Here is a 15420-nt window from a genome sequence, read left to right on the forward strand (position 1 = left end):
GTAGAAACAGACAGCCGATATCTTTCCCTCAGGGTCAAACGTCTAACGTGAGGGAGCATGATTTAAACTGAGAGAAGTTTAAAGATGTGCAGAGCATGTTTTTAGTTTTTCCACAGTGGTGAGTGCATGGAATGCACGATCAGGGGCGGTGGTGATAGGATACAGGGACATGAATATGCAGAGAATGAAGGGATATTGATCACATGCAGGCAATAGAGATGAGGTGTTATTAGCATAATTAGTTTCTCTGCTGTACTGTTCTATGCGCAAAGAAAATTTTTGAATGACAAAATATTGTGCCACTGGAGGGCGATAGTTATCTATATAAACACTCAATGCAATTCTACACACAATAATTGAGGTACGCTAAAGGTTGAAGACCCCTCCCATACAGTGGTATTACATGCAATACTCCAGCAGATTCCATGTTTTTGCTCACCCATATATCAGCCTTTGTTGTAATTGCGTTCCCACCATAAAGATTAATCATTTCAGGAGCTCTATAAGATAATGTTGTATATCTAAAAAAATAAATGACAAATATTTACTTCTGTGAAATCCTGTTCCTTTGCACTTCTAATATAGCAGTTCACACTTGCATTCACTGGCGCTCTGAACAAATGGCATCAGCAAAAGCAAAAGTATACTTAGTTTAATAAAAATAAATCGCAAAAGTAGTAAAATTTTCACAAAATAACTTAAGTATGAGAAATTAAGGATTATGAATTATTGCTTTTAAAACAAAACATTATTTTTAAATCCTATATTTAATAAAACTTGCTAGAATCTAAAAAAGTTCAAAAATTGAACACATTTTAAAATCTTGCGAAATTCATTCAAAAATGGCACCCGTTTCACAAAGTTTTATTTTTCTTACACCTATGTTATACTGCAGATATCATAGCTTAAAAACTAGAATGTGAAATAGGGAACTCCTTTTTCCTAATCTGCCATGGAAAAAAGTCAAGCTGAATGGTCTTCTGCCCTCTCCTTCCAATCAATTGATGACTTGATGATCAGTTTCCAGTCTCCTGCAAACTATTTTTCAGACTTTGATATATTCTGACCAACATAATTCAGGTAACCAAGGAAATAAAACGTATACATTTTCAACTCATGCAAGTTATTTCCAGCAGTGTTAATGTGCCAAACATAATGTTTATGTGTCCAGCAATAATGTATTTGCATATGACACCAAGACTATAATGAATAATCGTGCTGTAAACAAGACCAAATGAAGTATGTACAGCTGTATGCTTTGGAAACTACTATAATTAATTTCTACCCATACCTTCAACTATCATTAATTTCGGACAGCAAAATTGCACATCTGCACAGGTCAGACTTCAACATTAATAAAGTTAATTCCTGACATACGATCAAGCCAAAATACAATGTCAAGAGCCATCATATTCAAAACTATAAATTTGTTAATAGCATTGTGGTAATTGTTATGGAAAGGATCTAAGCTTTGGAAAATATGTAAAGGTTTATGCACAAAAGAAAAAGAAAAATAAGAAATGTAGAAGCCAGCTAACAAGAGGAAAAAAGCCAAATTGTGCTAGATCCTGCCCACTTATTCAGACTCACCATCTCTCCTCATACTAGATGTGAATACACATATAACCTTGCTTGGCCCTCCATTCCTGGAAATATCTGACATGATGCAGTGGGGTCTCAGAGGCAAGCCCACAACATCCAAAGACTTACAGAAGCAATATCTGGAAGTAAAGTTTGGTTGCAAAGCTGTCAGGGAATTTAAATAGCTATTAATTATCTCTGACCAGATATTTAAAAACTATTAGAACTGCCACGCATTACAATCAGATTATTAGAAAAATTCTATTAGAAATTGTAAATATTAAATAAAATTTATTACTTTTAATCATTTACCTTATTGCCATCTGGTCAATTTTGACACAGGTAATTCTGATGCTGGCAAATGTGGCCACACCTGACATTCAATAAATCTGAGGCTGATAGCTGATTGGCACAAATCCAGAAGATTTTAAGTGTGACAGCAACATGAAATGCCATGGCAGCCTTCAGACTAGTCTAAAATTCAGAAGTTTTAAAGGACTGAATGAAACAGAACTTACTTTTTGATTTCATCCTCTACGGAACTGACACCATGTACTTGAGGACTGAGAATTTTATGAGTTGCACTTCCAAAATCACACAGGACATAGTTTCCATCATTATTTAGCAAAATATTTTCAACCTGCAAAAAAAAAAGTGCAAGTTACCAAACTAAAAGTATCAGTAAACAGAATACAAAAAGACACTAAGTCAAATCATTCTTTATAGTTTGGCCTTGTTCTTTATAATTTTTCCCCAAATTAACAGGCTTTGTACAAGAGTCACTTAGATAATTATGGGAATTATTTGTTGTCAGCATGTTACACAATGAGACTAACTTCATGCTTAACCACATTACACACTGATCAAAAGCAAAAAGTATACAAAAGTAATAAATTATAAACACAAGGACAGATAAGCACTATATGGCTTACATCCATTAAAAATGCTCAGTTATCACCACTTCCTTCATTTCATATTTACAATGTTTCCAGATACAAAAGACTGCCAAGCTACACAATACAAGTGGAAGGGTAAATTATAATAATTTTATGACACTGCAACAAGATATAATAGATTGAGAGAATGGGTGAAAAGTGGGCAAATAGCATTGTGTGTGAAAAAGCGAGGTTGTGCACTTCAGTAAGAGGAACTAAAAGATAGATTATCGAACTTTTTAAAAATTGCAAATAAGCACCAAGAGATCCAAGTTCTCATCCACGAGTGACAAAAAGTAGCAGGCAAGTACAGGAAGTAAGAAGGCAAATACTGTGTTGGATTTTATTGCTAAGGGGTTAGTGTTCACAGAAAGGGAAGTTTTGTTACAATTGTACAGGGCATCGACTTGCAAACCTGAAGTATTGGCTCTCTTAAGCAAGAAAGGTATGGTAGCTTTGGAGGACGTTTTAAGAGAGATTTACTAGACAAATTTCTGGAATGGGAGAACTGTACTGATCAAGAAGCTTCTACATTTAAATAACTTGGGATAATAAAAGGTGGTGATGAATCAGCATATAGGATTGAAAATCTAACTGAGTGGTGTCATACTAACAACCTCTCACTCAACATCAGCAAGACTAAACAAGTAGCATTGATTTCAGGAGGAGGAAACCAGAGGGCCATGGACCAGTCCTCATTGGAGGATCACAGATGGAGAGGGTCAGCAACTTTAAATTTCCCAGTGTAATTTTGGAATACTATCTTGCGCCCAGCATAGTGACATTATAAAGAAAGCAAGCCAGTGTCCCTAATTCCTTAGGAGTTTGCAAAGATTCAGCATGACATCTAAAACTTCGTCAAGCTTCTATAGATGTACAGTGAACAACATCACAGTCTGGTATGAGAACACCAATGTCCTTGAACACAGCATCCTATAAGTAGCAGATGTGGCCCAGTTCATCACAGGTAAAGCCCTCCCCACCACTAAGCAGATCTATATGGACCATTATCGCAGGGAGGCAGCATCCATCATCGGGGACCCCCTAACACCCAGATCATGCTTTCTTGATGGCAACAGTGAGGTGGTAGTACAAGAGCATCAGGGGTCACATCAGTAGGGTGAGAAGTTAATACTCCTCAGCCATCAGGTTCTTGAACTAGTGGGGCTAACTTGACTCAGTTGCACTTGCCCCATTACTGAAGTGCTCTCACAACCTATGGACACATTTCAAAAACTCTCCATGTCATGTACTCAGTATTGATTGCTTATTATTTGTTTTAGTATTTGCACCGTTTGTTGTCTTTTGCACGTTATTTGAACCACAAGGTGCGGTTTTTCATTAATTCGATAATGGTTATTATTCTCCGGATTTATTGCGAATGCCCACAAGACGATGAATCTCAAGAGTTGTATATAGTGACATACAGTATATGTAATTTGATAATATATTTACTTCAAACTTTGAACCTAGGAATTATAGACCAGTGAGTGTTATGTCAATGGTGGGCAAACTATTGGAGAGAATTCTCAGAGACAGGATTAAAGAACATTGAGAGAGGCATAGTCTGATTAGGGATAGTCAACATAGCTTTGTGAGGGTCAAGTCATGTGTCATGAGACTGTTTAAATTCTTTAAGTAACAAAAGATTAGTGAAGGCAGTACAGTGGATGCAGAGCATATGGATTTTTGCCAAGATTCCCCATCATAGCCTCATTCAGAAAGTATGGGCTCCAAGGATACTTGGCTAAATGGATTCAAAACTGGCTTGCCTACAGAAGGTAGAGGCTGGTAGTAAGATGGAGCATATTATTACTCCACAGGGATCTGTTCGGGGACCATGCTTTTTGTGATTTATAAAAAAACTTGGACGAGGAAGCGTGGGTTAGTAAGTTTGTAGATGAAATGGAGTTTGGTGGTATTGTGGATTGTGTAGAAAGAGGATGTAGGTTACAACAGGACACTGATAGGATGCAGAGCTAGGCTGAGAAGAAGATGATTGAGTTCAGTCTGGAAAAGTGCGAAATGATTCACTTTGGAAGGTTAAACTTGAAGGCTGAATTCAGGGTTAACGGCAGGATTCTTAACAATGTGGAGGACAAAAAGGTTCTTGAGATTCATGTCAATAGATCCATCAAAGTTGCAGCACAAAGTGATACTAGTGGTTAAGACATATAGTATGTTGGTCTTCATTTAGTCAGTGGAAGGAGTTCAAGAGGCACAAGGTAATGCTGCTGCTTTATTAAACTGGTTAGACCACATTTGGAGTGTTGAGTTCAATTCTGGTTGCTTCATTATAAGGAGGACCATCTTTAGAGAGTATGCAGAGGAGAATTACAAGGATGCTGCCTAGACTAGAGGGCATGTATTATGAGAATAAGTTGAGTAAGCTAGGGCTTTTCTCTTTGGAGAGAAGGGTGAGAGGTGACTTGACAGATGTGTATAAGGTGGTAAGAGACACAGAAAGAGTGGACAACTTGAGACATTTCCCAGGGCAGAACAGTGGAGCAGATTTGAGGGGCTGACTAGTCTACCCACTCTTACTTTCTTGTATTCAAATACCAACACTAAAACTAGCTTGCTTGAAAACCAAAACAATTTCTATATTATTGCAATTAAGAAAGTTCTGTATGCCCAAGGATTTGAATAGGATATCAATAAAGTAAACCTGGCTATATTTCAGATGATTTAACAATTCTGATTTGTGGTAATTTCTTTTCATGCTGTTACTCCCTTACACATTTTGGTCTTTTTCTTCTTCTTGAATATCATTCATTAACATACTCCTCTCGCATCAGCTATGTTTATAAACAATTTTACTCTTCCTCAGCCTTCAATGACTCAAATAATTCAACAGAAAAAGCAGATAACATAGGAAGACTTAAAGGTGGCATGCTGCAGTTGGCAGTATGTGCTAAGTAAAGAAAATGTATCTTTGGTTTATAAAGCTGGCAGTATTTAACAAGTTACTTTAGCTACCATGCCATTGAAGGAATTCTCATGTGCAATGGAGAAGAGACAAGGCGCAATAAAGCGATTAAAGGTATTAAAGTTTCTGTTCCACAATTTGGAAATACAAGGGTAAATCAAATACTGTACCAGCTGGACTCAAAAGGGCATATGTTTAGCTTTACAAAGCTTATGGTGCAATCAGATGAGCTGGAGGCAGCACAGCAAGTGAACAATACACATTTACAAATCAAATTGGAACAGGTGTGCAGAAGCTAATCTTAAATATGAGAGATCTTAAAGCAGTTAAGGCAGCAGCAATTGGCACACTATTCAGAGTGACAATTCTGGAGGGTGGCTACATAAAGAATAGGTTCCTTCAGCAGACCAGAAGCAAGTCTTTGTGGGAAGTCAGAGGACATGTGCTGTCCTCAATACATAATTTACATTAGTATTCACCCAGGGAAGAAATTGACCATGGAGGGGTATGGGAGATATACAGTTGTTAGAAAATGTTTGTGTGCCTTTTGCAGTTTCTTGGTTTTGTGCATTAAGTATCAAAATGTGGTCTGATCTCCATCCAATTCACAAACAGACAAACACAATCTGCCTATACTAACACACAAACAACTGCACTTCTCGTCAATAATGAGTACACCATTTAAACAATCACTGTCTAGGTTTAAAAGAAAGTATGTGAACCTCTAGGGTAAGGACTTCAACAAAAGCTATTTGGAGTCAAGTGTTCCAATCAATGAGATGAGATTGAAGGTGTGGGTTGTAAAGAAAGACACACAAAGTCAGATTACTGACAGAGTCTGCTCTTCTCAAGAAAGATCTGTTTAATTGGAGTAAGGGGAAATATGAAGCTATCAGGCAGGAACTTGGAAGCATAAATTGGGAACAGATGTTGTCAGGAAGATGTATGGTAGAAATGTGGTAAATGTTCAGGGGATATTTGCGTAGTGTTCTACATAGGCACATTCCAATGAGACAAGGAAAAGATGGTAGGGTACAGGAACTATGGTGTACAAAGGCTGTTGAAAATCTAGTCAGGAACAGCTTACAAAAAGTTCAAAAATCTAGGTAATGATAGAGATCTAGAAGATTATAAGGCTAGCAGGAAGGAGCTAAATTGAAATTAGGAGAGCCAGAAGGGGTCATGAGAAAGCCTTGGTGAGCAGGATTAAAGAAAACCCCAAGGCATTCTACAAGTATGTGAAAAGCAAGAGGATAAGACATAACAGAATAGGACCAATCAAGTGTAACTGTGGAAAAGTGTGAATGGAACCGGAGGAGATAGCAGAGGTACTTAATGAATACTTTGCTTCAGTATTCACTATGGAAAAGGATCTTGTCGATTGTTGGGATGATTTACAGTAGACTGAAAAGCTTGAGCATATAGACATTAAGAAAGAGGATGTGCTGGAGCTTTTGGAAAGCATCAAGCTAGATAAGTCTCCGGGACTGGACGAGATATACCCCAGGGTACAGTGGGAGGTGAGGGAGGAGATTGCTGAGCTTCTGGCAATGATCTTTGCATCATCAATGGGGACAGGAGAGGTTCCAGAGGATTGGAGGGTTGCAGATGTTGTTCCCTTATTCAAGGAAGGGAGCAGAGATAGCCTGGGAAAGTATAGGCCAGTGAGTCTTACTTCAGTGGTTGGTAAGTTGATGGAGAAGATCCTGAGAGGCAGGATTTATAAACATCTGGAGAGGCATAATATGATTAGGAATAGTCAGCATGGCTTTGTCAAAGGCAGGTCATGCCTTACGAGTCTGATTCAATTTTTTGAAGATGTGACTAAACACATTGATGAAGGTAGAGCAGCAGATGTAGAGTATATGGATTTCAGCAAGGCATTTAATAAAGTACCCCATTGCAAGGCTTATTGAGAAAGTAAGGAGGCATGAGATCCAAGGGGACCTTGCTTTGTGGACCCAGAACTGGCTTGCCCACAGAAGGCAAAGAGGGGTGTAGATGGGTCATATTCTACATGGAGGTCAGTGATCAGCGATGTGCCTCAGGGATTTGTTCTGGGACCCCTACTCTTCATGGTTTTTATAAATGACCTGCATGAGGAAGTGGAAGGATGGGTTAGTAAATTTGCTGATGACACAAAGGTTGGTGTTGTGAATAGTGTGGAGGGCTGCCAGAGGTTACAGCAGGACACCAATAGGATGCAAAACTGGGCTGGGAAGTGGCAGTTGGAGTTCAACCCAGGTAAGTGTGAGGTGGCTCATTTTGGTAGGTCAAATATGATGGCAGAATATAGCATTAATGGTAATATGGGGTCCGAGTCCATAGGACGGTCAAAGCTGCTGCACAGGTTGACTGCGTGTTTAAGGAGGCATACGGTACATGGCTATCAACCGAGGGATTGAGTTCAAGAGTCAAGAGGTAATGTTGCAGCTATAGAGGACTCTGGTCAGACCCCACTTGGAGTACTGTGCTCAGTTCTGGTCACCTCAAACAGGAAGGCTATGGAAACAGTGCAGAGGAGATTTACAAGGATTGGAGAGCATGCCTTATGAGAATAGGTTGAGTGAACTCGGCCTTTTCTCCTTGGAGCGGCGGAGGATGAGAGGTGACCTAATAAGAGGCGTACAAGATGATGAGAGACATTGATTGTGAGGATAGTCAGACGCTTCTTCCCCAGGGCTGAAACGGCTAATACGAGAGGACGAGAGGGCACAGTTTTAAGGTGCCTGGAAGCAGGTACAGAGGAGATGTCAGGGGTAAGTTGTTGTTGGTGTGTGTGTGTGTGCATTGAATGGGCTGCCAGCAATGGTGGGGGAGGCAGATACGATAGGGTCTTTTAAGAGACTCTTGGACAGATACATGGAGCTCAGAAAAATAGAGGGCTATGGGTAACCCTAGGTAATTTCTAAAGTAAGTACATGTTCGGCACAGCATGTGGGTCATTGTGCTGTCGGTTTTCTATGTTCTATGCGCACCATGCCTCGATCAAAACAACTTTGAGGACTTGAGATGAATTGTAGAGATGCACAAAGCTGGAAAAGGCTACAAAAGCACTTCTAAAGACCTGAGTACTCATCAGTCCACAGAGAGAGAAACTGTCTACAAATGGAGGAAAATCAGTACTGTTGCTACTCTCCCTAGGAGTTGGCATCCTGCAAAGATCACACCAAGAGCACAATCTGCAATGCTGAAGGAGATGAAAAAGAACACAAGGGCAACAGCAAAAGACCTGCAGAAATCTCTAGAACTTGCTAATGTCTCTGTTCACGTGTCCAATATAAGAAAAACACTGAACAAGAATAGTGTTCATGGAAGGACACAACAGAGGAAACTACTGCTCTCCAAAATAAAGCATTGCTGCATATCTCAAATTTGGAAAAAAGACCAACTTGAAGTTCCACAATGCTTCTGGGATAATGTTCTGTGGACAGATGACACAGAAGTTGATCTTTTTTGACAGAAATGCACACCATTACATTTGAAGGAAAAGGGCACTGCACACCAACACCAAAACCTCATTCCAACTGTAAAGCATGGTGGAAGGAGCACAATGGTTCGAGGCTTCCTTGCTTCCTCCAGGGCCTGGACAACTTGCAATCGTTGAGAGAACAGTGAATTCAAAATTGTATCAAGACTTTTTACAAGAGAATGTCAGGGTAGTGATCCATCTGAAGCTTAGTAGAAGTTGGATGATGCATCAAGACAATGATCCTAAAAACTAGAGTAAACCAACAATGGTTTAAAAAGAAGAAAATCTGTGTTTTGGAATAGCCAGTTCAGTATCTTAGCCCAATTGAGATACTGTGGCATAACCTGAAGAGGCTGTTCATGCAAATTATCCCAGAAATATTGATAAACTGAAACAGTTTTTTTAAATGGAGGAATGGTCTAAAATTCCTCCTCACCATTGTGCAAGTCTGATCAGCAGCTACAGGAAACATTTGGTGGAGGTTACTGTCCTACCGGTTATTAAATACAAAGGTTCACATACTTTTTCCAGCCTGGACTGTGAATGATTAATCAATGTGTTCAATAAAGACATGAAAAATACAATTGTGTGTTATTAGTTTAGACAGATTGTGTTGGTCCAGTATAGTGAGTTAGATGAAGATCAGACCACATTTTAAAAGTAATTAATGCAGAAAAACAGGCAATTGCAAAGAGTTCACAAACCTCCTTGCAACTCTGCATTCTATATTAGGAAAGAGAATATGTTAGAGATATTATTATGCATTAGGTTAAGTAAATGCCCACAGCCTGATGAAATCTGTCCACTGTGTTATAGGAAGCAAGGGAGCAGATCACTAGAGCCTTGTCAGAGAAAGTCTAAGATTTAAGATGCAAAATTGTTTATTGTCATACTTCAGTACGAGAGTAAAGGATTGTTGCTCCAGATCCAATGCAGCATAAAAAAAACACAAAAAGCATAAAGAACACAATAAAAAAAAACAAAAAACACAGTAAATACAAATATAAAAGCAATCCTATGAAACACAAGTAACAAGTTCAAAGAAAATTTTATTAACGAAGTGCATATACGTCACCATATGCAACCCTAAGATTCTCTCTTGTGGGTATACTCAACAAATCAATAGCATAACTATAACAGAATCATAACAGTCACTTATCAGGCAGGAGTTGATATGTTGATCTGTTTCATCACCAATTCCTCAAAATACTTCACCATTGTGGAGGTAAATGCTACTGGGAAAAAGTCATTGAGGCAGGTCACCACATTCTTCTCAGTAAAACTAAAACTTGCTTGAAGCAGGTAGGTTTATCACACTGCTGAAGCAAGAGTTTAAAGATCTCGGCAAACACCACAGCCAGTTGATCAGCAGGTCTTTAGTACATGGCCAGGAACCCCACTTGGACCAGATGCTTTTCATGGGTTCGCCCTCCTGAAGGCAGCTCACGTCTGCTTTAGAGACTGGAATCATATGACTAGGGGATGAGAGAGTTCATGATGGTTCCTCCATGTTTTGATAGTTAAAGTGACCATAGAAGGCACTGAACTCATCTGGAAACAAAGCCTGCTATCTCCCATGTTGCTTGATTTAACTTTATAGGAGGTGATAGTTTTCAAGTCCAGCCACAACTCTTGAACATCCGTCACTCATTCAAGTTTGGTCTGGAATTTCCACTTCACTTATGAGATGGCTTTCCAGAGATCATACCTGGACCTCTTGCACCTTTCTTAGTCACAAGATTTGAATGCTGAGAGCCAGATCAGAGGCAATGTACAAGTAACATACATACAGTCAGAGTCATAAAGTACGGCAGAGAAAAAGGCCCTTCTCGTCCATATTGAAACCATTTAAACTGCCTATTCCCATCGATCTCCACCGGGACCATATCCTTCCATTCCTTACTATCCAGGTACCTAACCAAACTTCTTAAACGTTGGAATCGAGCTTGCATGCATCACTTTCCATACTCTCACAACCCTCTGATTGAAGTTTTCCCTTATGTTCCCCTTAAACTTCTCACCTTTAACCTTTAACCCATAACTTCTGGTCGTAGTCCCGCCCAACCTCAGGTATCGATACCGCTCAACTTTCTATAAGTCCATCAAATCTTCTGTCAAATTTCCACATTCTAAAGAATACAGTCCTAAGCTATTAAATCTTTCCTTACATCTCGGGTCCTCCAGACCCAGCATCATTGTAAATTTTCCTCTGTACACTCTCCTGCAGACAGATGACCAAAACTGGACAGAATGCTCCAAATTAGGCCTCACCAACATCTTATAACAACCTCAACATAACATCCCATCGCCTATACTCAATGCTTTGATTTATGAAGACCAATGTGCCAAAAGCTTTCTTTATAACCCTCTCCACCTGTGACACCATGTTCAATGAATTATAGACCTGTATTCCCAGATCCCTCTGTTCTGCAACACTCCTCAGTGCCCTCCCGCTCACTGTGTAAGACCTACCCTGAATGGTACTACCAAAGTGCAAAACTTTGCACTTGCCTGCATTAAATTCTATCTGCCACTTTTCTAGCTGATGCAAATCCCTCTACAAGCCATGACAGCCTTCCTCACTGTCCACTACACTCACAATCTTAAGTGTCGTCTGCAAATTTGCTGATCCAGTTAACCATATTATCATCCTGATCATTGATATAGATGACAAACAACAAAGATCCAGCACCGACCCCTGTGCACACCACTACTCACAGACCTCTAGTCAGAGAGGCAACCCTCTACTACACTCTCTGGCTTCTCCCACAGAGCCAAAGCTCGCTAGCTGAACCTTCTTGACCAGCCTCCCATGCGGGACCTTGACAAATGCCTTACCAAAGTCCTGCAGGCAACATTCACTGCCTTGCCTTCATTCACTTTCCTGGTAATTTCCATGAAAAACTCCGTAAGATTGGTTAGAGATGACCTACCACACACGAAGCCATGTTGACTATCCCTTAATCAGTCCATATCTATCCAAATACTTATGTATCTCTCCCTTAGAATACCTTCCAATAATTTTCCCCACAACTGATTTCAGACTCACCGGTCTATAACTTCCTGGTTTATGTTTAGAGCCTTTTTAAACAGCAGAACAACATTGGATATCCTCCAATCCTCTGCTATCTCTACTGTCACTAAGGATGATTTAAATATTTCTGCTAGAGCCCTGGTAATTTCTGCACTTGACTCCCGTAGGGTCCAAGGTAACACCTTGTCAGGCCTTGGGGATTTATCCACCCTGATTTGCCCAAGGGTAGCAAACACCTCCTCCTCTGTAATCTGTAAAGGGTCCATGAAGTTGATGCCACTTTGTCTCACCTCTACTGACTCTGGATGTCTCCCGACTAAGCATGCAAAGAATTTATTTAAAATCTCCCCTGTCTGTTTTGGCTCCACACATGAATTATCATTCTGATCTTCCAGAGGACCAATTTTGTCCCTTGCAATTATTTGCATTTATCTTATCTGTAGAATCCCTTTGGATTCTCCTTCAACTTGTCTGCTAGAGCAACTTCAGGCCTCCTTTTAGCCTTCCTGATTTCGTTAAGTGTTCTTTTGCATTTCTTATACTCCATAAGCACCTCATTTGTTCCCACTTGCTTATATACCTGTTATGCACCTCATTTTTTTTTTCTTAACCAGGGCCTCAAAACCTCAAAACAAAGGTTCACTACAGTTGTTATCTTTACCCTTTATTCTGACAGACATATACAATCATTGTACTATCAAAATTTCATTTTTGAAGACTTCCCATTTTCCAAATACATCTTTGCCAGAAAACAACCTGTCCCAATCCACACTTGCCAGATCATTTCTGATACCATCAAAATTGCCCTTTCTCTGATTTAGAATCTCAACCTGCAGTACAGGCCCATCTGTTTGCATATTTACTTTGAAACTAATGGCATTGTGGTCAATAGATGCAAAGTGTTCCCCTACACAAACTGTCATCTGCACAGTCTCATTCCCCAATAGCAGAATCAGTATTGCACACTATCTCACTGGGACTTCTACATCCTGATGAAGGAAACTTTCCTGAACAATTTTATCAAGTTTTGTCCCATCTAGTCTTTTTTACAGTTTAGGATTCCCAGTCAATATGTGGAAAGTTAAAATCACCTACTATAACAACCTTATGTTTCCGGCAACAGTCTGCAAGCTCCTTATAAATTTGTTCCTCTAAATCCCCCGGACTGTTAAGTGGTCTGCAATATAGCTGCATTAACTTATTTTTCAGTTCCACCCTCACTAGTCAAATTCTCCAGTCTGTAACATTTCCCTTGACTAGTAAAGCCAACCCTCATCTTTTTATCTCTCCTGCTCTGTCACGTCTAGAACTATGGAATCCCACTATGTGGAGCTGCCAGTCCTAACCCTCCTGCAACCAAGTCTCACTAATGGCTACCAAATCATAATTCCAGGGATTGATCCATTCTCTGAGCTCACCTTCAGCACTATTATCGCCTTTTCTACGATACTTCTTGCACTGAAATATACGCAGCTTCGGACACCAGTCACACCACGCTCAACCTTTTGATTCCTGACTTTGAGGTCTTACCAACATTTTGTGTGTGTGTGTTGCTTAGATTTCCAGCATCTGCAGATTTTCTGTCACCCAGTTTCCTGTGTCCTGCACCTTGAGTGTAACTACCTTTCTATATGTCCTATCTATCACCCTCTCAGCCTCCCAAATGATCCAGAGTTCATCCAGTTCCTGCTCCTTCTCAATAGATTGATTGTATGTATATAAAGTAACACTAGTGAATGCGTATGCAGTGGTGGTGATTGTTAATGGGTGGAGTATTGATCAGCCTGTCGGCATAGGGGGAAGTAACTGTTTTTGAGTCTAGTGGAAATAGCTGGATACCGTGTAGCCTCTTACTGGATGGGAGTGGGACAAACAGTCCATGAAGAGGGTGTGTGGGATACTTCATTATATTATTGACCTTTTACCTGGACCTTTCTGTATGTATGTCCTTGATAGCAGGTAGCATTGTGTCAGTGATGCAATGGGCAGTTTTTACTACCCATTGTGGAGCCCTCCTGTCCTGTCCTCAGTGCAGTTTCCATACCACACAGTTACACAGCATGTTCAGATGCTCTCCGCTGCACATCTATAGAAGGTCATGAGTATTTGTGTGCATAGATTAGCTCTCCAGCCTCCTTAGAAAGTAGAGGTGTTAGTGAGTTTTCTTGACTGTGGATAGGTGTTGTGTAACCATGAGAGGTTGTGCAAAATATACACTCCCAGGAGTTTGAAATTGTTCACAGTTTCCACTGCTATACCACAAATTTGAAGAGGGGTTCAGGTTTTTCTAATGTCATTAACTGTCTCCTTTGTCTTGCTGATATTGAGGAAAAGGTTATTTGCCTGGCACCAAGTCTTGATCTCTTCCATCTCCACTCTGTACCCTGTCTTAACATTGTTGATGAACCCCACCACTACCATATCGTCAACAAACCTGACAATGTGATTGCTTGGGTGTTTGGCCGTGCAGCCATGTATGAATAGCTTGCAACACCTTTGGTTGTGGGTGAGGTGCAGGAAGACTGGATACCAGCTACTGATGATTCCATATTCTAGGGTAAAAGGGGTAAGCTACAGTCTACTGAACCTTATATCAATGGTAGGAAAACCATTGAAAAATACTCCGTTATAGGCTTATGAGCAGTCAGAAAGGTAAGGACTCGTTAAAGGGAAGTCAACATGGTTTTCTGCATAGGAAATCTTGTGTCACAAATCTGGTGAGTTTTTGAGGTTACTAAGAAACTTGATGAAATCAAGACAGATGATATAGAGACTGTAACAAAGCTTTTGAAGAAACCCTGCATGTCAAGGAATCAGTAGTGGAACCTTCGTTCTTTGTCACAGAACTGACATGAGAAGGCCTGTGGTCTGACAAGTTTGTCAACAACTTGAAGATCAGTGGGGTTGTAGACAATGAGGATAATTGCCTTTGTATACAAAGGGGCATAGATCAAAAGGAAAGTTCAGAGAGCAGTGATAGGGAAAAAATTATCTGATAAGTGTGAGGTAATGCATTATGGGTCACCTATGATCCAGACACGTACAGCAAATGACAGGGTCCCTAGCAGTGTACATACATATAACTGAGACCTAGTTGTGCAAGTTCTTACGTCCCTGAAAGTGGTGTGACAAGTGGATAGGACAATGCTTTTCTTCATAGGCTGATGCATTAAAGCATAGGAGATGCAATGTCATACTGCAGCTGGATAAAACATTGGCTAGGGAGCACTTGGAGTATTGTGATGGTTCTGGTCACCACACTATAGGAAGAAAGTGGTAGCATTCAATAGAGTAAAGATTAGATTCATCAAGATATTACCTAGAATGGGTGGCCTTAGTTACAAAAAGAGACTGATAGGCTGGGACTGTTCTCACTGAAATGCAGGGGTTGAGGGATGATCTCAGAGAATTACAAGATGATGAAAGGGTTGATAGCTGTTCTTCCCCCACCAAAAGGATAGGGGAATAT

General features: G+C 40.1%; 1 protein-coding gene across 1 annotated transcript in view; it reads right to left on the bottom strand.

Moving 5' to 3' along the window:
* bmp2k (BMP2 inducible kinase) overlaps nt 1–15420 on the bottom strand; it is a 92256-nt gene that overhangs the window by 33508 nt on the left and 43328 nt on the right. Inside the window, exons 5-6 of the mRNA XM_072253139.1 lie at nt 2100–2221; nt 440–521 (exon numbers count right to left, since the gene is read on the bottom strand). Coding sequence (XP_072109240.1) covers nt 440–521; nt 2100–2221 — 204 coding nt within the window. The remainder of the gene's footprint in view (nt 1–439; nt 522–2099; nt 2222–15420) is intronic.

The sequence above is a fragment of the Mobula birostris genome, chromosome 3 (genome assembly GCF_030028105.1).
Source record: "Mobula birostris isolate sMobBir1 chromosome 3, sMobBir1.hap1, whole genome shotgun sequence".
Classification (NCBI taxonomy): domain Eukaryota; kingdom Metazoa; phylum Chordata; class Chondrichthyes; order Myliobatiformes; family Myliobatidae; genus Mobula; species Mobula birostris.